This window comes from Nesoenas mayeri, assembly GCF_963082525.1.
Source record: "Nesoenas mayeri genome assembly, chromosome: Z".
Lineage (NCBI taxonomy): Eukaryota > Metazoa > Chordata > Aves > Columbiformes > Columbidae > Nesoenas > Nesoenas mayeri.
In genome coordinates, this window is record NC_137542.1 from 66,383,023 (window position 1) to 66,407,039 (window position 24,017).

The 24,017-nt window shown below is 33.8% G+C and overlaps 1 protein-coding gene across 2 annotated transcripts in view; it reads right to left on the reverse strand.

Annotated features, from left to right (window-relative positions):
- The window catches only part of RFX3 (regulatory factor X3), a gene marked incomplete at both ends in the record, with an annotated part of 55,099 nt that overhangs the window by 19,643 nt on the left and 11,439 nt on the right, over positions 1 to 24,017 (reverse strand). For both annotated transcript variants that reach the window (XM_080362668.1, XM_080362669.1), the window contains 4 exons: positions 418 to 537; positions 1,073 to 1,254; positions 6,066 to 6,140; positions 15,281 to 15,539. In XM_080362668.1, coding sequence (XP_080218794.1) covers positions 418 to 537; positions 1,073 to 1,254; positions 6,066 to 6,140; positions 15,281 to 15,539 — 636 coding nt within the window. The remainder of the gene's footprint in view (positions 1 to 417; positions 538 to 1,072; positions 1,255 to 6,065; positions 6,141 to 15,280; positions 15,540 to 24,017) is intronic.

Below are 24,017 nucleotides of genomic sequence, written 5' to 3' on the forward strand. Positions count from 1 at the left end.
CATTCGTTCTTCGCAAGGAGAGGAAAAAAAGATCAAATTTAACTTAATCATATGCTTTCTTATAAGCAGCTTGTAAATAAAATGTAATGAAAAAAACCAGATAAATTTGAAATTCACACTCTTGCTACTTTTCTTCAGCTTGTAGGATTAGAACACAATATAGTTAAGAAGAGTCTGTTTATCCCATATCTCAACTATTATTACTTTTCGCAAATTATGACAAGTTCTAGGCAAATACTCTTTCATGTTGACCTAACTTCAGTGACATTAACTGGATATCTATGCGAAATTTTATTTTTTCACAACAGAGAAGCTGAACAGAAGTTGCATAAGGATTTCAAGTTTTCCACATAAAGAAAATTAAGGCTTTATGAACTAGATATATTAATGAGTTATAATGTTCATTCCACACTTTACCTCTGTTTCTGCTGCATGGGCTGCTGTCTCATAGCCATATATTGCATGTCCTCTTGTAGTCGATTAAGAGGAGAGTCTGGCTTGACACGAATCCCATAGTAATGATATTTGGAGTTTCCCCTTTACGAAAGAACAAGAATCAAAAGAACAGTCACACTAGTTTTATGCTACTACATTACATTATGATTTCTATTGACTGGAAAATAAAATCCACAAATCAGGCATGACTCTCCTACCTGTTTTACATGGGTGTCAATCTACCACCTTTGGGAAATTAATTCACTGTCTTAAACAAATATTATCCAGAATTTTAACTTACAATCCACTTGAGTAAGAAAAGTGCAAGTAAATACGACTTATCTAGTCATGGAGAAACACAATTCTTAGTAATTTCCTAACAAGAAGCTACATTTGTGTTGATGAAAATCTCCAGTGTATTTGTCAAAATGTAAACACGTAAACAGTCAAAACCAGGAGAAGTATAACAACATCTGGAAAAGCAAAAAACTGTTCAACATTAACAGACAAAACTGACAGAAAACCACTGTAATATATAAATACAGGTTTTACTGATTTTTTGACCAACACACAAATTTCTTACTCATAACTATTACTTATATTTTCTATTATAGTTCAAGATTTCCTTTACACAAACCTAGTTCCAAGCCTTCTGGTCCGTAACCCCATGAAGATTGACCGTATGAGTTTTCCAAAGGAGGCAGCGTTGACTGGATCCAATTTGTGTTCCTGACAGTGTCGCAAGTAATGGTTGTAAAGGGTACTTCTTGGAAGGCTCACTCCTTCTGCAGTTTCATAGTTGTCTAAAAGCCACTGAAGCTATATCACACACAAAACAACAACAACAAATCATTATTACTTCATTAAAAATCTCTTAGCCATACAGCATTAACTTACGACAGCTCTAAAACAATTTTTCAGATCTATTAAACAATTACTTTCTTCTTCAAACATTCCTTAAATGCTAGGTATAACATAGTGCTTTAGGATCTTCAGAATTACCAGGAAACAGCAGAACTCATTGCACTTGTGACCTCAGATAAGTGTCCACTTCTCAAAATATTTTTGATTCAGTACCACACACCAATACTTGATAAAGATACCTATGCTTTGGAGACAAACTGTTAGTACTGCAAAGAAATAAAGTAATTGTGAGTGTAATTTAAATCAGTTGCAGAAAACAAACTATTTGGACTAACAATAATTAGTTAATGTATTTGTAAACCTTGAATATGTTACTGTTTTTCTTTGCCTGATGATAAAAAAATATTAGACACTTATCCAAATAGAATATTTTATACTCTCAAATACACACAGAAAAAAGGCTATTGCATGTAAGTCAAAGAGCAACTTAGATAATATTGAAAATAACTGGTACATTTCACAGTATGGTTGGGATTGGAAGGGGTACAATCCTATTCAGTTGTAGCCTGTTTGCCTTTGACTTTCAGGAGGAAGAGATTCTTGAAAAAATATTAACTTTTTCATGTAATTGTGGTAGTTAATTCTAGACACATGCAAGGAAAGACTTTTTATGTAAGATAATGGGACTTCCTAAGTAGTGCACACTCACGAAACACCTCTAGCTGTCACTGATATACAAAAAAATAGAAAGGACAGTTTAATATCCTAGCTTTAACATTACACGGGAATGACAAAATAGATTAAAAATAATATAGGTTGATGACACATTTAAATTCCACTGTTCTGGATAGGCTACTGTTTTCCTTGTCTTTACCCAGTACTTTCCATGGCTTCAGTTCCTTCAAATTTTCCTTTAGATATAGCTTGAATGATTCACAAATCTCATCTTCTGTTTAAATTTTATTTCCCTGTTTTCCGAAGTATTTCTACCAAAATAGTACAATGTGAATACTCAAGCTTGCTAAGATCAAAGTTCTTACCAAAACTCTGGATTTAATTCAATTATCCAGTGAAAATGCAAACTGAGGATGTTGCCTCTTCAAGATTTCCTACAAACTTTGCTGAGCTAGATATTCACAGAAATGCACAATAATTTTCAATTTGGTCCAGCAAAGCAGCAACTGGTATAACTAAAACACAAATAATTAAGCGACAATAAAAAATACACATGGTCTATGTGTTAATTCCTTTGCAGAGTTATTTTGTGCTATAACAGTGCACAAATTCTGTTCCATCCATGTTCAGTGTAACTTATCATGCAGAGAACATGAATATTTCTGTGTGCAACAGTCATGAAATGTTTCGGTCTGGACATTTTCTTTATTACTAAACTGTTATGTACTACAGTACAGATGATAACAAGTATACTGAATTTATAGTCACAGTGAGAAACTCACCAATGCAAACTCAAAAAACATTCCTACAATTTTTAGTCTAGACAATTCAAACCCCATTTCTATATTTGGTTGTTACTGAAAAATATGCTCATAGCCTTTGGTTCTCAAACATAAGCTCTAGAAAATCACAGAGGTATACGATGCAAATGCTTCCAAAATATATAATATTTAGCTCATTTTGCAGGTAATTTTTCATTTCAAATAATCAAAATGAAAAAGTACAGTTCGTCCTCTATATATCATTTATCATATCATTATTTTAAAAGCCTTAACATTCACAACTGCTTTCAAATTGAGTCTCTGCCATTTTGAAATAAAGCTGAAGAAAAAGCATAATTGTACACATTAAATTTTATCTGAATGTAATAAACAATTTCACTAACGACCTGATGTAAGCCTGTCTAGGCTTAGAAACAAAGGTAATTATATATTTCAACTGTTGTATTATATGTATATTTAAAGTCTACTATGACATCTATATTTACGTAATACATATTTATATAACATTTGTCATATATTGTTAAATCTCTAATTTAATCAGAACAGACATGGAATGTGAAGTATTTCTGTTTTCCCTAAAGGGAAAAGCTTTGTCAATCCCAAAAGACTAACAAACAAAAAATAATTACTTTCCAATTAAGTTCTGTATGTAGCATTAAAGACATTTTCCTCCAGATGGTTTCTAACCTATTATGAATCACTTTAAGTGCACTTCATTAATGATATGAATTTCTAACAGATGTTACTTCAACCGTAACTTCAAAAAAAACCCCAACCCAAAACAACAAAACCAACGAACCAATCAACCAACAACCCCCCCCTACAAAACAAAACAAATCAAAAGATAAGGGGAATATAATAATTTTGGCCCTGGGTGGAGTTAGTAGCAAAGGCTTCAAGTAATTACTTGCTACATTATAGCCTGAAAGAAAAAGTGCAGTTAATACATGATTTTAAAAGAAAAATTATCTCCAAACATTAGAAAACTGTTGTAAACAACTTAACCCCCCCTATTTCTCTACCAAGATGAAATACAATTCTAAAACTGAGTTGTTCAGGTTTGAATCCTGGCTTTGTAGTTTGTAGTATTGACCATACTGTATGGGTTAAGATGGGTAAACATATGAAATATTTACAGAGTTGGACCTGTTAAATTGACTGTGACTGCAATTAAGCTGCAATGTTTATAAAGCATTCAACTATCAATTAACTAAACAAGTCAATCTCATGCAGAAATAAATCAGGAAATAACAGAAAACAGAGGAGAAATTACAAACTCCTTAAAATGAGCACACATTAATTTAGGCAAAGAAAAAATTCTAAAAACCTCATGGAAGTACCAAAGGGGAAAATCACAATCCCAAAACGAGTATTTTCCCACTACTTAATGTAGCATCTGTAAAGTGAAAGTTAATTAAACACAAAATTTAGAATTATATTTTAAATCTTATTAAACCGAATTATTTAAATAAATGCTACACCATTTGAAGTCAAAATCAAGAACAGATTAAGACTAAATTTGAACTTTCTTCATACTGCCCTTACTTGAGTTCAAAGACAATAAGCATTGCTCTAAAAACAGGTAAAACATCCATTACATTTGAGCTAGATTAAGTTTTTCCAAAATGACCATGGCTAGGAAAGACTGATTGCCACAAAAATATGTGGGTTTTTTTTTTCTTTCCACAGAGTTAAAGATACCAGAAAAATTTTGAAAAAGCCTTCACAGTCAAGAAATAAATACTATAACAAGACTTAGCGGTTGGATATGAATCTCATTTGTCTTGGGACAAATTGTGAATTGTACATAGGACCAGGAATGAGTGCAACATAGTTTACTGGGGCCCAGCAGCTTATCTTGCAATTTTTCTTGTTTTTTTACGAAGACTCTGCACTTCAAAATGAGATTAAATGCAAACTTATAAATAGTTTAAATATTCCAACTCTTAACATGTATTTCTGACACTTTACAAAAAAAAGTTACAGTGCCTTTAATAAATGACATTTAAATGATAGTTTTGGTATTATCTATCTACTATTATTTAAGTAATAATTTTGATACTTTCTATTATTCAAAACAATTATTTTGTAAACATCCGAGGTGGAATCTTCTGTAAAACATTTTGTATAATTTCTGTAATACAACTTTCCTCTTTCAATATTGGCATTTTACAAGTGAAAGAAAAAAGTTTGCTTAAAATTTCCACAAAATAATTCTAGTTTTGCCTTGGACATAATCAGCGCCATACAGAAAAAATCCAAACGCCAAACCCAAACCTGCTAAAACATACATTTTTAATTTGATTTCTGAGGGACAGCTTCTACTGCCATATTCTTACATTAGGATCACAAATCAAACTTAAATTTCTTCTCTAAAACAATAAACAAATTTTAATTAATATAATAAGGCTGAGAAGGTAAAAAAAAGAAACATGAATACAAACTAATTAACATGGCAAAAATACAAAATACAAAGCCACAAATGTAGACAGGGGAAAAAACAAAACAACAACCAAACAAACATTTCAAGAAAGGCTAGTAATCTAGTAACTTACAAAGCATTATTATTAGTTATGTAATAAGTTTAAAATTAACTTTTGGCCTTTTTCCTTTAAAGTTACATACGATGGGTTTATCAATACATTTTGAGATCAAGTTTTTACCCAAATATCTTTTAGTTTCACAATGGAAAGTTCTTAATTGTAAGATTTGCAGAGTAAGAACAAAGAAAAAGCTGAGTAAGACATATTTGTGTACTTCAAGCTAAGAGATTGCTTTCATTTTTTTCCAAGTCATCAGAACGATCTTTAGGATTCTTAAGTAATTTCATAATGAACATAATAAAATTCATTTATTCAGAATATATGAAGAAACAATGAAAAATAATCTAAATATATTGCTTATGCATGCTGTTTATTTCTTCTCTTCCTCTTCACATGCCCCCAAATTAATATGGAGTACATTGACTTTGCTTTGTAGACAACTTTATTTAAAATGTCACAAGCCAGACAATTAAGAATTGTTTGAACTTTATCTTGAAATTTACACTGCAATCCGCAAAACAGTCAAATGTGTTAACTTCTTGTAACACAGGTGTAGAGCATTTGAAACAAGTAACACTCTGCAATATACCATAAAGACATTTAATCTGACAAAATTAAGCCATGGGAGATGTAGTAGAAGGTTATAAGCAACTAAGATGAGAAGAATAAGAGCAAAAAGTAGTAAAAAAATAAAACAAACATTTAGAGGCAGGCTAAGCATGCAGAACAAGCAAGAGAGAGTGTATGTGAAGAAGAGACAACTTACATGGCTGTTGAGAAGAGAGCTTCTGTGAGTGGACAGACCATCAGACTTTTGCAGTGTCTCAATCGCCATTTCAATCTGATAATAGATGTCATTAAAAAAAGGACTCAAGACGAGATAGTAAAAAAGCCTGATCAGAGAAGTTTTGACAGGTTGCTTACAGATCAATAGAAATGCCTTCTTTATTCCTGGCTATGCTATATGTTCTACTAAAAGGCCTCGTTCCAGAGTCTCAGTGGACACAAACCTCCCCAGTGAGGACAGAAAGGCATTTTGCTTGTATATATACTGCCAGATCACAGCCTCAAAGTCTGCTTTACCTTCCAACCTGCTCAGGAAACTAAATAAGTAGATTAACCGGTGAGCTGCACTGTAACAAAAATAACCCTGATTTAACAAAAATATCATTAATAAAATAGAAAAATAAATACATCCCTAAAGAGAATTTTAAGAAAAGCCTCCATATGTTTTCCCTCCAACTATATCATAAAGAGACGTGCACAGATTGCAGTAAGTATTGAATTAGAAACAAAACTTCAGCACTCTGGAATCAAATCCCAAACCAAAATAATTCAATAGCTTTTCCACCATTAGCTTCACTGAGACAGGACATCACCCTTACTCCTGACAGCACTCTTTGAATATCCCAAGCTGTTAAAGTAAATAGAAAATCAGGAGTTATACAGACTTCACGATCCAGCCTCTGGAAAAGATAATTTGTTCACAATAATTTTGCCTTTTAAAAGGAAAAAACATCACTACTAAAATACAAAGTAGTATTTCATTTATTCAAACGAAAACGTGCAAATACTTTCACATCCTTTCCCATTCTTTTCCTTTTTAATATCAATGGATATTTTGATCAATTTGATAATAACAGCATTGAAGAAAAAAATATTAGAACCTAACTGTAATTTAACTGCAGAGCTAGACAGGCAAAAACAACAATGAAAATGACCATGGGATGCACAGTAAGAAAAGGCATGCAATTAATTAGCTACATTAAATGGCCAAAATGAAAGCAATGGAAACTACCACCTGTACTTTTCAACACACTCATCATGCTCCACATAGATATTTTTAATGACCCCTCCCTATCCTACTTCATATATCACAATATTACCCATAACTTCACTGGCACAATTTATCAATATTGGCTAAATTCACACTCTGTATAGCAGAAACTGAAAAATACTGCATGTGATATTTGAATTTACTGTACATATCAAATTAGTTTCTCCCTTTTTTATGTGGCAACTGGCAAGTATCTTATTGTAATAATTGTGAGGGATCACTTCTGTCTCTCTCTTACAACTGTTTAGTATTAGCTATACAAGCCTATTTGTAAAAAGTATGCTATTGAAAATAGGTAATTACTATGTAAGAAAACATTTTTACATGACAATAATGTTTTCTTTTAATATTCTGTTTTCTTCTTGCTTCAGTGGAAAATCCTGTGTGGCAAAAGTATTCAACCACACATGAAAGATCAAATTTTAAAAGCATGAAGCATGCTAAAAGCTACAAGCTTTAAACATCATCATAGTATGGTCAACTTCCTATACACTGTAGCCATAGAATCTCACTTCTTAACATAATGGTACAATCAAACAACAAAGACCACATACACATTTAAATCTGAATTCTGGATCTTAGGCTATTGTTCCAAAATGCCCAGCCCATAGCAGTACATTAGCACTGAAGTTACACCTCCTGCTGCTCGGCTGTCATTTTGTCACCGCAACTTGTGGCACTGTTTGCTCAGAGAACCACTCTGTTAAAAAGTAGTCAGAACTGTACTTGAAAAAGTGGCAAAACCAATGACACGTATTATTCAATGACATATTGTTTCAATGCCTTTTGTTTCATTTTTGCCATTCGGGGGATTTTTGTTCCTGGGGTTCCTTTAAGTAGATTTCACCAGTACGGCCACTGAAGACAACGAATCTGTGTTCACATTTACTGCACAGCATAAGCCAAGCAGTGCTGGTCACCATGAAAACATGTTAAATTAATTCATCAAGCTCCGAAAAACATGTGATCTGTTTAAAATGAGTCTTCCCCATATTCTACTATGACAATCTTCTCAAGAGAAATTACTTTTTCTACTAAGTATTTTGTTCAGTATTTCTAGTCTGAATGTTGATAAAATGAACTTTCAGCTTTATCTAACATATACCTATCTCTTTAATGACAGATTATTTATAGTAAGTTGTTCTGAGGATGTCAGGATATAAAGAAAACAATCTACAGAAGTTTAAGCCCTAAGGTTTTGCTGTTAATCTGGATATCCCACAATTTATTTTCTTTCCCTGCTTGCATCTGCAAACCACCCTCCACCAGCAGCAAAGCAGACAACCTTAGGTGGTATCTTAAAATTCAATTTATCGTTGCATGATGTTCAAAAAGACAGCTCCTGTCTATCTCCACAGGATGTGAAATTCTAAGGGAGCTTACATCACATGCTCAATTATGAAGGAACTACTAATTCATCATACATGTACAAGAAAGATTAATTTGGTGCAGCTAGCTCAATCCTACGTATTTGTGACAACTGTGCTTACCTACATAAGGTGTATATACATCATGAAGTCACCTGAAGCTACAGGATAATTGGACTCAGGGCTTTCAAAAATGTGACACTTTCTCTTAGGATGACACAAATATTATTTACAGTGGCTTTTAATTCTGTTTCAGGACAGAGTTTTCATGTACGTCATACAGTTTTCTGAAACTTATGCCAGAGGGCTCTGTTAGGCAGACAAGCTTACCCAGGAAAAAGAAGCTTGAAAAATGAAATAGTATTGACCACATCAAGAGAACTCAGGTCTACAGCTGGAGGAATTATATTTAAAATATTTGCATGCCTCACAACAAATCTGTAGCAGCACTTTTAAAAAGGTTCTACAAAATTTTGCTCAAGGGAATGAAACAGTACTATAAAAAAGGCAGGATACACTTTTAAGTTTTCCAGAATGAAAGAAATGTGAATACACAGAAAAGAATACAAGAAGATGTAAAATAGGAGTGGTAGGCTGACTTAAAAAAGAATGCTGATAAACCTTAAAAACTTAGAAAAAAGCTTTTTTCTCCTAAAATTTATTAATTTCTAGTTACAACATCCAAGTTTAATATACATAATAGATGTTGGTCAATATATCTGCTGCAAATGCACACCTCCAGCAGTCTGTATGCACAGAAGGTACACATACTGACCAATGAATATAGTATGTTTTCCAGTTATTACAAATTAATATATTAAGTCAATGTTGGGGAAATAGTGCACCGAATAGCCATAGGCTGGAAAAATAAAAAGTGTTTGTAGTTTAGGTCAGATTATTTTCTCCTTCCCAAATTTTTGAATGAAACGTTGCTGCTTCTGCTTATCTTCCTTGCAGATCGTTTTCAAACATACGGTCAAATCACCATCTCTCCCCTGGATTATTTGTATACCTCATCTCTATTATACACATATTCAAACGGATTCTAAACTTCCTTTCTTCAGTTATTTTCCACATATTTGGTACAAACACTTAAAGGACACTTGTTAAGCTGATTGTACGGGCTTCTAGCACATATATATTCCACCTACCACTGAAGAACACATGGAAATGCACTGGAGTTACACCAGAAAAATGAAGTTGAGAAGTTAAAAGTAAAGTTTAGTTTAGATAATTCTTAAAACCGCATTTGAAAACATTCATGGCAAGACAGCCGTAGAGAGACGTAAAGTGGCCATTTAAGAACAAAAGTGTATTTAATCAGAAACAAAAAACTCCAGAAACGTGATGCCTCTATGCCAATGATAATCAAACCGTTATGAGAACATCAGTAGCAAGTCACCTTGCATCCAGCCTACACATTTTCAAATAAAAGGCATTAATAGAAATTCTTCTCATAAATTCAACTATGCCTATTTTTAATATCTTATGATTTGAAAAAAAATGTGTTTCTTACACTATTTTTTAATTGGTAATGGGAATGCTACAATGGAATAAACTGGGTTTCCAACAACACTACATCTTCATTTTTGATCCATCAATACCAGAAAAAAATATTAAATTGCCAAAACTGGAAACAACCTATGAGATGCTACAGAGCTTTTTATGCAGAAAACACACCATGAGCCCATGACTGAAAGCTGAAACCAGACTGTATCCGAAGAGAAACAAGGAACATAAGCAGGCGAAGGGAGAATGCAGACAGGGTAGGTGTGCCTGACCTTTCTAGGGTCATTCTCCCTTTTCCCCACAATCTTTGCCTTGTGAAAAGGGCAAAGTCTCCACTTAAGACATCACAGTGGAGCAGCAAGGCACTCAAAGTGGCAAAGAAACACATAAATCATTTTGGCCACAGAGCTAGACTGAAATCCCTCTGTTGGGCTGGAAGAGAAAAGGAGAAGCTATGATGCTCCACAGGTCTGGATGATAAACCAAAGCAGGAGGAAAAGTCTTGGAGGCAGACGTTTATAAAGGCATCAGGTCCGCAAATCCTCTAAACTTCCCAGCCCTCCAGTTCGTACTACAGAAATGCTGGGTTTTAGTTTTTGTTTGTGTTTTTAGCAGCATTAGTGATTAACCACTCTTACGGCTCATTTAAAAGCAGAAAAAAGCCAAGAAGAACTAAAAAAACCCATTATCTGCTTACTTGTATCCAGAAATGGATGGCTTTTTTCACTAAAGATGTCACCGTGCTCAATTGAAGTAAATGTCTTGCTAGTATAAGAATTCAGATCAAATAATCCTTTGTAGCATAAAAATCCGTACATCTTTGATTGGATTGGATACGGTTTGTGTTACACTAAGATGGATCCAGCTAAAATTTACAAGAAAAGCTGGGGAATGGAAGAGGAAAAAGTTCTGCTACCAAGAAAGATATTAATGAATAAAATCTCATCTCAAACTATTTTCCACATGCTAACCCCTCCACCTTTAATGGATGATTGAAATATGTGTTATTTTTTGTTCTTAAAACAATTATACTTCCACTGAAACCATAGTAACAGGATATGATATTTACACTGGGCCGCCTTCTTATTCTTCCTCCATTAATTATGACATATTTTGCATAGGTACCATCTTTCCTTTAGAGTTAAGAGCAATTTTTGCACACTGTGCTTACTACCAGAAATAATAATTTGTAGTGATACATTATATCCATATTAATTTTACTTTTATTTTCATGGACAGTTAGATTTGCACTGAAAGAGGACAAATGTATGCAACAGCACAAGTCTTATCATTGTAAATGACTGATGAATGACAACTATAATTGCAGATCAGTCATAAAACTTGTTAAAAACCAAAACTAATAGATGGGAGCCTCTAACTGGCTGGCAAGCAGAAAAGCAGTCTTATTACAGGAAACCATATGATTTTTTTAAGCTTGTGATATTATGAAATATGATGATTAGATAATCCTGTTTTATCACAAGATAAGTCCTCACGCAGTTACATATGGAAAAAAAAAATGGAAGGTGATTTAGAGTTCACTGTTAACAGGGCAATACAATTTTCTAGTTAGTCTCTTAATTATAGCTTCCCCCTTTTTAATGATAGCTGCCAATAAGCCAACCAGACAACTCTTTCATACAGGTTTCAACATGCAAATTCATTTCAAATACACATCCATTTAGGTTAAATCACTTCTTTTTCAATGCAATCACAATTTATTCTTGACTAATCCACATATATTCACATGAAAATGGCCATTTTAGAAAGCTGTTTATGTACCTAGTATCTTATATAGAAGGTCTTATAATCTGAATCCCTTTCTGTTTCAGAGAAAAAAAATCCTTTTTAGTAGGTAGACAAGTAGTTTAATAGGTCAGCAAAGGATATAATGGGAGGAAGCAATGAAACTGATGGAAAGGAAAATAGTAAAGACCATGCTAACAAATGTTCTTCATGCATACTAACATAAACCACTACTGTAGATACATTCAAATAGTTTTCACAATGCACAATTCTTAATATTTTGGCTATTAAAACACTGCTATTGCCTGCTACAGCTGCAGGATACCTTTACTGAATCAATGTTCAACAGAAATTAAAATGAATGAAATGTTACAAATGAAATATTAGCTCTTCATTAAACCCAAAGCAGAATTCGGAATTACAATAAACCATAAAGATAATAAAGTGAAGACAGACTGAAAGTAAAAAGCATCTACGCCTCTTTTATTGAATTTTTTATAAACCAAATAACATATCTAGTGAAAAGTGAAATAGATTTTAAAGTTCTGTTTATCTAAAATCTAGTTAATATAATGGACCTAATTTATACTTTTTACTTTTAACTTGAAACTGGTTTGGTTTTTTTGTTCCTTTTAACTTAAGGTAGATCTATCAGAAGTAGACAACATCAGTAATACAATTAATTCATTTGTTATAGAAGGTAATGATTTCATCAGTTAGAGTGAATAACAACAAAACAAATGACATTATCAGTTGAAAAGAATAAATAGAACTTGTACCTCTATGGCAAAAGAAAAGAGCGCTTGTGACAACCACAAGTGTTAGTGTAAGTTCTTATTCTTTTCTATATCCTTTGTCTCCATATGAAACTTCTCCAAACCAATTCAAAATTCAGAAATATTTTCTGAGTAATTATACTAGCAAACTAGCCTGGACACATATTATTTTGATATCTCAAATAAATTCTCTACACAAGAATGAAAAAAGTCATGATGGTAAAGATCAAACGAGGATCACAAGTGAAACAAGCTCTACCTATATAACAGGCAATCTAAATAAAATCCTACATTGCTCTACTTTGCATAGTTTAATTATGCCCTCTAGTAAAACTAACACAGAGTTAGTGCTTTTAAAATTACAGTTTAAGTGGAACCTTTTGTGTTTCAATAGACTCTTGAATATTTCAGCTGTACCATGCATACCAAAGAGTCTAAAATTATAAAACCAAAAATCATGTTGTGTCTCACTTCCTCAGTAAGGAATGTAGTGCTAGTATATTCTAAAGTCTCATACTTACAGAACTACACTACACATAATAAACAGCACCTTAAACACACAGAGGAAACTATTTTAGTGTTAAAAATCTGATTTAATAATTGTAATCTAATTGGAAGTATTTTTTTAAACTTCTTTCTAAAGGCAAGTGATACAGCAGTATAGCAGTCACTTGCAGCAACTGAAACAGGCTATTTTATTGACACATGAAGCAAGAGAAAGAGGTTGCTGAAGGCATGACCCTTAGATTTTGGCAAATTTTACTTCCAAATTGGGCAAATAAAAAAAAAAAATCTTTTAATTTGCAAAATATAGCATGTAGTTATGATATCATTCAAATAATTCTAGGATATCCAACTTCAAAGTAAGGCTGCTACTTTTCATTTGTGTTTACTGGATGTATTTAAGCCTCACTTGATTTCACATTCAGTTAAGCATATCTACCAACTGAATTCTATTGTCAGTGAATAAAACAAAACTTACAGCACGATATGCAAGAAACAAAAAAGCATTTGTTCATATTTGATTAAGGAGAAAGCTAGCATGATCTCTAAAAGAGGCAATACTTGGGTTCAATGGCAGAACAATTTAAAAACTAAGAAAACAATTTAAAACAATTGTTTGAACAATTTAAAAACTAAGAAAACAAACATATGAATATCATCACCATTTAAGTATTTAAAGAAACATCACTTTTCAAATTTCATTTTGTCTAGAAGACCTGTTCCTTATTTATGCCTATCATAAACTCTTTGTTTTGGCTGTACTTGGCAATCATAAAGTCAGGTGAAAATTTCCAAGAAATATCTTCCAGATAGGTAAAATGAGAGAGTACTTTAAAGAAGAAAGCAAAATGGTTAACTTTATTTTAATTAAAAGAATCAAAAGAGGAATGCTGTTATTCTCTTAAGAGGAAACTCTATTATTCTATTAAAGTCACATAAAGTACAGGCAAATGTTAATATACACTTTTTTTTCATTTTGCAACTAAAACATAAAATTCTCTGTTGCCAGCTGAAAGCTCAAATGTTACTGATATTTATACTATCCATTAATTACGATTCTTTACAATTTTTATCCTCAAAAAAGAAAACTACAGTTTTTAGATTAACTATTTTTTCCATTGTACAAAAAAATTGTGTTTATCTATACCAACCACCTTAATAATAAAAATTACGATATTCCATCAGATCACCTAAATTATCCAACACTATCACAAATGTTCATCACAATTTCAAATAGAATATTAAATTTTTTACTTATTATATTGGTTGCTAAAAATAAAGCCCCCTAATTTCATTGCCCTTTTGAGTACCGATGAATCTGTATTATTAATGATACATTATCTCCTTCACGATATTTTTCAACTCTTCCTACTCTATGTTTCACATTTTTTTTGCCCATTACTTCCAAATCTCTGCATATAGACCAGAATACACAGAATTAAGTTAAAGTATTCATAAGGGCTATGCAGCAAAGCTAGAAAAGGTATAAACCCTTATTGAATAAGCTCTTGAGGGAAAGTTCCGTGTTTATGTTTAAGTGTCCACAATATTATCTATCACAGTCGTAACAGAATGTATCTTCCCATAGTATTATAAGACAGTTCCATAATTAGCTTTTTAATCTGGAGCAGACTTTGGAGATATATTAGAGATAAGTAAGAACAACATGTTAAAAGGTAGTATCTCAATACACTGAACAACTTGAAGTATTTTGAAATAAGTGAACAAACCTACACTAATATTGAGAAAACAAATCAAACACATGCACAGAAGTTACAGATACCTTTCTGTAACTGACATTATTTAACATTTACATCTAACATAGTTACACTTGACAACACTGAGTTTTTCTTACGTTTTCAGGAAAAATACAAAATGTTAAAAGAGGCTGGTTTAGTTCCCAACCTGACAAATATTCAGCTCAGACAAACTACTATGTGAGCATTCCCAAAACATTCACTGATATTAGCTGAATGCAAAAATTTAACGTATGAAATGTAAATATTTGCAAGCTGTCAAGGGAAAGGTCTGCCTTCAAGTTTGTTTTTACACTATTCTTACTTGTATATCTTACGGATATATATATATTTATTACTTATTTTATAAAAAGTATTATATAGTACTTAGCCTGACAGCATAATATTGCTATACATTCTGTCAGAAAAAAAGTGTCAGTCTGCACGAACATCTAAGTGACTAAGAAACTAATCTCAAAGATTTTGCATCAGTCTGAAATACTTACTGTCGCCGGGGAGGCCCGCGTTGTATGAGTCACTGAATGACCAGAATTTTCCATTGAATTGCCAATCAGATAGGTCCCTCCTGAGCTGCTAATGAGTTGTCCACCTGTGACACCCATCTGAATCCCTCCAGTGCCCACCATGCTATGAGACGAGACCACTGTTGTCACCTGTGCAGAACTTCCTTGAGTATCAAAATAATTTCCCCCAGTGTTTTGGCTGTACATCTGGGTTTCTGTGTAAGGATAAGTTGTTGATCGGCTTCAAGAAAAGAAAACAAAAAGGAAAAAAATTATTGGTATTGTTCATTTAGCTGAGGGAAATGCTACAATTCTAAAAGTGTGTGTACAATAGCTATAATCAAATGAGACTGGGAAACAATCCCTTCTTCCACAGAAAATAACAGTTAATCAAGTCAAAGCATTAAATAACTAATTCAGTGATGGTGGCAAACCAAGTATGTGCCAAATCTTAAAGAAAAAATAATTAATCTTACCTGAAAAGGAGAGAAGTGAAGTATGACAAAGAATTGTGCAGACGGGTACAAGAGCTCATCCAATTACTAATGTATTGCAAAGCAATTTATTCAGCTCTATCTGCTTTCACTTTTTTTTTAATCTGACAGTAAAATTTTGAATTTTAGTCTGATGTTGTATATTTTGCATATTGAGCATGTTGCAAAATTCCAAACAACTCATACAAATGTCAGCCAAGAGAGTCCTAAGTTCAAGAATCCAATGTTATCCACCGTTCTTAAACCACTAAACCTCTTAGTTGAAGCTTGAAATTCTGAATTCATGGATATTTTGCAAAGTGCAGTTATTTTTACAGGGTGAATTCAAAATTTGACATGAATTCACATTACGATTAAAAAAATATTTAAGGAATAGCACCAAAACAGAACTATGACTTGTAAAAAGGTCACAAAGATGAAAGAAGTTAAGGTATGCAACAGTAACATTTTGAACATTTACTTTCATCTTTCAACCATTCCTGCTTCATTACCCAGCCAGTTTACTCTAACAAACTATTCAGTTACTGAATCTTTGTATCATATGTTTCACATTCTTAATCACCATCTTGAATAACTACTCTTCATAGTTTATTTATAGTTTTTGAATACGTATTTGTTCCCATGTACTAAACTTGATCTTCAAAATCATTAAGTAAACAGCATTCATTGATTCAGAGGCCAGATTCCTCATTTTGGAAAAGTCTATTTGGAAATTTTATCCTGTTTTATGAATGCTAAGCTTTGCATCTTGGCAAGCATGACAACAGAAAGGTGAAAAAGATAAAACCTACTCAGTTTACCCAACAATTTATCTTCTTATTTAAGCAAAAAAATATGTAATATTGCTTGTAATCAACAGGCAACACCATTTTGAAATTCAAAGTTCTCCATTAACTTGGAGTTTCATATGCTGAGATGTACGTAGTCCAAGTAAATATATTGTAAAAGTATTATGATTCAGAGAAAACAGAGAGGTGCCCAATCTCCACATAAGTCTCCAATTCATTTACTATAATCAACCAAAATACAAAATCATGCAACACACTATGCAATTAAGCAAGTTCAACAAAAATATTTTTGTCCAAGAACACAAGAGGAGGAAGCAGCATCCACGTTTTTATGCAGTGAGGTGGTGATTAATATACCTATCCAGGAACCTGAAGACAGGCTTATTTTTTTCCTTTTAACAAGGCAGGGATTAGTTTCTTATCAATGTATAGAAAAGGTTGTGGCAATTTACTGCTTGTTGTTGTCATTTTTTAATTATGAAAAGTTACACAAGATTGATTAACTAATTGGTAAACAATAGAGTCAGAAAATAGTAAGAAGAGTAAGAATGACTTAGCCTCAGAAAATAATTACCTTTGAATAAGTGAAGAACAAATGGCACCTTATCAACAACCAAAGTCAGAACTTCTGTTGTATTAATTATGGACACAACAGATTACCCCGTCCTCTTCAGATACTTTAGAAACTCTAAAACTTTACTTTTAAAATTGTAAATGTTTTATATGGCTCATACTACATTATTTGCTCACACCCCTCCTTAAGCTACTTAAACATTTTCCTTTTTATTTTGAATATTTCAAAAGCCTCAAGATCAGCTGCAAGAAACTTGAGTCTAATATAAAATAATTGCCTTGTGGTCTACTGAAAACAAAGCAAAATAGTTCTTTTAGATATTAATGTTCAAGCAGACAGTTAATCTATTAACATTTCTTTGGGAGAGCTAAAATCAGTTGGTCTTTATATTGTATTATTAATAGTAACCTGCACATGTGTTTGGGTACCATACAGGTCCCAACTGATCTGTTTTACCAAGCCAAGGTATCACTGTGACATGTTGTGATACCACTGTGATATTGTTTATCTTGTGATAAGCAAGATAAACACTAGCAGAGCTGGTGTTGCTCTGTCTCAGAATCACACAATTTACAGAATGTCACAGGACAATTTAGGAAAATGTAGTGATGGAAGCTCAGGGGAAACAGTTCATGCAAAATACTGTCAAGGGATTGAACACGGTAATTTCTCCCAAAAGAGAAACTTGGTATCAGTATCAGGTATCGGTAAGGAAACGAAGAAAAGGACAAAGCCACTGTTGACAGTAAAAATAGACATGGGTAGAGGAAAAAGACTGTCCAAAAGATGTGAGGAGAACAAATCTCACTTGAAGTGGAATTCAAGAAGCAGATTTTGAAGCTATGCAAACCCTAGAGAACACTCAAAATTTCACACAAAAATTAAGTCACAGCCTAGGTGTGGAATAAGGAGAAAACAGGAAATGCTTGTTTGCTTTAACCTTGTTTAGATCTGTATATCATGTATAGTTTCTAAGTAAGGACTGATTGTGTCAGAACACTTACATTTGCTTATAACAGTACTTCTTATCAATGGATCAAGAGCGATCATTGGGGTACACCAATGGGTCACACTCCAAGATAAACACACTCTTGCCTTTGTTCTAATAACCAGCAAGTTCTTATAGAACACCTGATTATTGAAGATGATTGAGCAAACCCTCCGCAGTAGAGATCAACAGGATAATTAAAAGTGAGATAAATCATTGTTATTGCTGCATGCAATAATAACTGCATCTTAGCAAATAGCCTTTTAACTTAGCCATAATATGAACATATTCATCTGGAAATTAAAAATGCAGCAAGATGAGATGATGTTTTGGACAGCAGTGACTTAAAAGTTTTAAAGTCATTGCATACAATAACATGACCCCTCTACATAAAGCTGTAGCAAAGAGGAAAATACAATGTTATATCTTTCAGACACACACAAGGGATAACCTGAAATATGGAAGTGATCTTCTCTGCATAGGATTTGTGGCACAAACATGCCACACTTTCTCAAATAATCTGACATATATCATACAATCAGTTCTTTACCATTGCAAAGGCTGTAAAAGAACTCGTAGCTCTTCCTCTCTTTAACAGCTGAATATAAAGATGTTCTAGGGACTAACCTCAGCGTTAACTTGAAGCCTTCTGGCTCTTTATGAGAACACCTTGGTGATATACTGTGGCTTGAGATACAAGTTAGGCAACAGAATCTAACAGTTCCTCCTATCAAAACACTGGCGATGCAATATTTACTAGAATGTGGCATTACAAAGCTCATCACAGTTACTAATAAGTTTGAAGTCTAAGTAGTTAGGCTGCAGAATCCTAGTTTCCAGAAGGCTGTGCAAACTAGATGATGTTTGCCCTGAGAGCAAGTCACACATAGTAAGACACTGCATGAATTCAATTTAATTAAGCAAACCCAGATTAAGTTTCCCAACTGGGAATTAATGAGACCAGCATGAGTTGGGCTAGGAATGCAAGGTGCAACAGTTCAAGGAATTGTCTATTATGCCTTACTGCTTACATACATTTTGCAATGATCTGCAAATACAATGCTAGGAATAAAACACATGGAGTTGTGCTATAAAGTTGTTAATAAAGTATTTCTGGCACATGAAAACAGAAAATATGTAAGTTCAGTAAGTCTCAGCATTAACACACAAATTAAGTGCAATGCCTTGCAATATATTACAGACACTGACATAATGTTACCAAGCTTCACTTTCAAAGACACTTTTGTTCCTTCAAAGACACTGACAGTTTGAAGAAAGAAGACAAATAAAAGCAATGGTATAGAAAGAGTAAAACATGCTGTTGTCCACCCTTACTTTTCAGTGCGCACATGCACACATGGGAAATCATTTATTCCCACTGAAATAAATAACTTACGCTTTTTCTATAGATAAACAACATTTAATCCAATTCCTTGTATTCCTTAAACACGTGTTCATTAGAGCATAAGCAAAACAGCGCTGGGTGCGCGGGGGATTCGCTCCGCCCAACACGCACACCTTTAAACAATAAGAAGTGTGCTTAAATACAGTATGGTATTACATATTCATAATGACCCCAGGAATGTCTATACATATTAATAACCTTTCCCCACTTCTGATTAAAGTGAGTCTCAGATAACCATTTCCATAGACCCTCCCCTGTTGCACCTGTGTAGTGCCACTTGGTGAATTTGAGGAGGGGTCTTTGGGGGTCTTTGGATAAAGGCTCCTTCAGCTTCGTCACAGTGAACTTTTTACCTTTGGCTCATTATGTTGAATTGACTGGGACCCAAGCTGCCAAGTCGATTGAAACCAGACTGGCGCCCCCTTTTGCTGTAAATCTTTGTTATCTTGTCTCCTCAAGTTTACAACTAGGTGCAGTAAAACTTATCTTGGCATTCACTGGGGTTCTGTTCTTCTTAACATAAAGCTCTAAACTAAGCGTTTATTGTGTGACTAAGCCTTAAAGTGTTAGTTCGTTAGTAGGCACCCATTATAAGTTTTAGTTAACCTTTAAAATGTTAGTTCCCTCTGTCAATATAACTTCATATACGAGTTTCATGGAGCTTAACCACCTTTTCCTTTTTCCAGGTTCAGAGCCCGTGCCTCATTTGGTTATATCTGTAAACATTAAATATCTTAGCACGAATCACAACTGTATTTTTCACACCACCTGCACCTATGATTTGCTTCTATGTAAATCTCAACAATCTGCTCTATTGACTACTATAAATCAGTGTTCCTGCTATGCCATCACGTCTCAGTAATTTACATAGGCTGATCACAGCCCCAGATTTTTTGGGGGCAAATAGTTGATGGGACAGACTTACCTTTCCCATGATTATATTTGCCCAGAAAACATCATCTACAGAATTACACTGCTTTTATGAATTTCTTAGAAATGTGTGCCTTGCTGCAAGATTTTTCCACCACTCTGTGTTTTAGTAAAAAAACCCAAACATATTTATTTCCTTTTCTGGAAACTGAGAAATTTAGAGTGTCTTTAAATAAAAAATCTCAAATCAGGTTTTAGGTTGAAATTACATTCCAAGTAACTTCTGTGTCTTGCAAAAAAAGTTATTAACTATGGAGTTCCTATCACTCTCTGTACGTACTGACTTGGAAAACTCAAATTTGGCTAAAATGCACACAAATCTCCTTTTTCTTTACTTGAAGATGTACACCTTTTATACGGTAACTTGAAATACCAGAATCCCTTCACAGTGGCTGTAGAAGAAAACCATCTTAATGCAAACAAGAAAACCACTGACTTTTTTTTTTTTAATTTTTCTGTAATTCTAATTCAAACAAACAGGTAACAAAATAGCTATTATCTTACTCATCAAGTAATAACTTCAGAATTAGTCTTCTCTGTTTTGCTATGTATTACCCACATAGCTTAGCAGGCAGGCATGTATGTATTTTTCACTGTAATGAAAGTTCATGTTCTACAGTACTTGATTAACAAGGTTTATTTCCTGGGATATAAATATTATAAACACTAGATGAAAAGAAAATAAATATTTAATTTCATTTATATGTAAAATAGATAATGCTCATGACAATGCTATGGTATTCCAATACGGTAGAAAACCTCTGTGCATGAAAGCCAAAAAAGTATTTCATGTCCGAAAAATACCCTCAAGCTCCTTTAAGATTTCAGTATAATCCTCCAGTCTTAAGGCTGATAGTGAGCTTCACAGAAACTAGAGAGAATGGAATCCTTTGTCTGACATGGAGGGAAGGCCTGACCTCAGCCAGTGCATCACTGCAGCCTCTGGAGGTGGTGCCTCATGAGCAACAGGAGGAGGGGGAAGGGAGTCACATATACCCTGACAACGACCAACAGAACACATGACAATGGAGAGGGCTGAATCATCTATCTCACCTTGTCTCATACAATCTCCTGTCTCTCCATAAAGAAATCTACTCCTGTAACCAGAATATTGATTCAGGGCTTTTTAATTACAGATCAAATCCCAAAGAAGCCATAACCTTATTTCACAAAAGCCTTCTCAATTGATCTAAAGATAGAGGTGGAAGACCTGATAAGACATCGTTACCTTTCACCAGTCTCCCTTTATCAAATGGAACTGCTAAAACCAAATATCAAAACCGACACTATGAAAGGGTAATTAATGCATCTATAACTAGAGAGCAAAAATGCAAAGGTTTCCACCATAATAGTGAATAATTGCCCTGCTGTATACATATACGTTTATCTATACACACAACTTAAAATATACCGTCTAGGAAAAGCCTTGTAAAATTTACCAGAGAATTTTCCATATAAAAAAATCCTATTTGCCACATTCAAAAATTAAAGTAAATGTTTATAACAGACATTCATTATCAATAAAAAAGTTTCTCAACACTCAGTCCAAAAATTTTTCCACGTGGAAATAAAGCAATAAAAGCACACTGTCACAGAGGCACCCCGAGGTTAGTTTAAGGGACAAAAAGGTCCAAAACAACTTTTATTAAACTGGTGAGAAACAGGGTTTTAGCACTCCAAAGTGACTTAAATACAGGTTCGGATATCAGTTGAGGAAAATTATTAAGGGGCAGCAACTAACACAACAGGCGGTCCACAGAGTGCATGCACATGGCTTCACCAAAACAATGCCGGAGCCGTCCCTGAGTCCGGGAGGAGTACGCGCTTGCCTGTACACCGTGTGGGATTATTTTAAAGAGGTACACGTATGCGTATTGAGTATGGAAAGTGTACACTCGCGATTGTGCGAGGGTAAATTTATAATACGCTCGCAGTCCTGTGAGGAGAAATACATGTGCAAATATGCATGGAATATTACACTTGCCTATGTGGGAGCACGGGAGGAAAACACACTCACAAGGGTTGTACTAAATCTGCAAGACCTCAAGACTTGGGCTTGTCAGGCTTCCTTTGTCTAGACTTGTCTGTGCTAGCCTAAAGCTTTGTTCTAGCTTATCTGTAACAGTAATTGTTGAACAATCAGACAAAGGTCACTTAATATGTTTCCATTTCAGCTTGGCTGCCATAGGATACACAATCCATGAACATAGATTAAAAATGTAGCAAAGAGGATCACTGGTATGGGATGCCAGTATTCAAGAAGCATCCAGCAATTGTAAAACACACCATATATAGTAAATTCAGCTGTAATATTGAAATGGAAACCAATGAAGAATGAATAATTTGTAGACTGGGCTAGAAAACATATTAAAAATCACTACAAGTGGACCCAGTGTGAGCAGAGAGCCCCACACCACCTATTATACATCTCCAAGCATAAGACCTATGGTGACGGTAATTCACTGTAACACTTTCTCAGATGGAAGCTGTTGACCTTGTATGCAGCAGGTAAATAAGCATAACAACAGGGAAAAAGGGATGGATACTAGGAAGTATGAGGAAAATAACTTTAACTGTATTGATAGTTATTTCTTTGGTTTGACCGTTAAGATTTCAATTAGAGTAATAATAAATTCTTAGTTTTGCACAGAAGGTGTGTTTTGCCCATGTAAAACACAGCTTTTGCAGTACAACACACTGGTTAAGAATTAGGTTTGGACACAGCAGCAATTCTTGGACAATCCCAGCAATTAAAATCCTCTTTGCCAAACCAGAATTATCAGGCAAATGGTAAGAAGAAAGGTCATGTCCAGTGTAGTGGACTCACATGGCTTCTTAATATGGGTGCAGCCATGATATTCTTTATCTATTCTAAGCTGCCAGGTAAGTCTGTACATGTCATCACAACAACAAAGCACTTTTGTTTCACAATAGAGTGACATGCTTGACAAGCAAAATTGTTATTAAGCAGGCACAATTGTAGATAATATAATTCAAATATTCTCATACAATGTATGTGACAAGTTGTAGGTTACACCCATTGTATTATCATTATGCCTCCAATTATAATAAAACCAAATAACGTTTAAGCATAGACAAATCATGATATAAAATGCGTGGGAAGCACTTACTTACTTCTTATCTTTAGAATCAAAAGAATCAGATAACTCTTTCCTCCTATATATTCTTGCTGCATCTTTTGTTGCTATCTATGCTAGTTTACAAGAGCTTTATTTTGAAACAAAGAATAATTCTTTCATCAGACATGCTGTAACATCTATTCCAGAGATGCCTGTACACAGATCTAATGTCTTCACCCTAACTATGGGTTGCAAACTTCGTATTCCATTGCTAGAGCAGTACTGCTACTTGATAGACTATGAAATCATCCTATATCTGATTTTGAGTTAGAATTAAGACTTTGATTTAGCATGGTCATAAAATAAATAAAACATATAACCATGGGAAGACAACCCAAAAGACAAACCAGTGATCAATCACTCTCATCAGTTGCATCCTTTACAAACCTAATCCTATTTT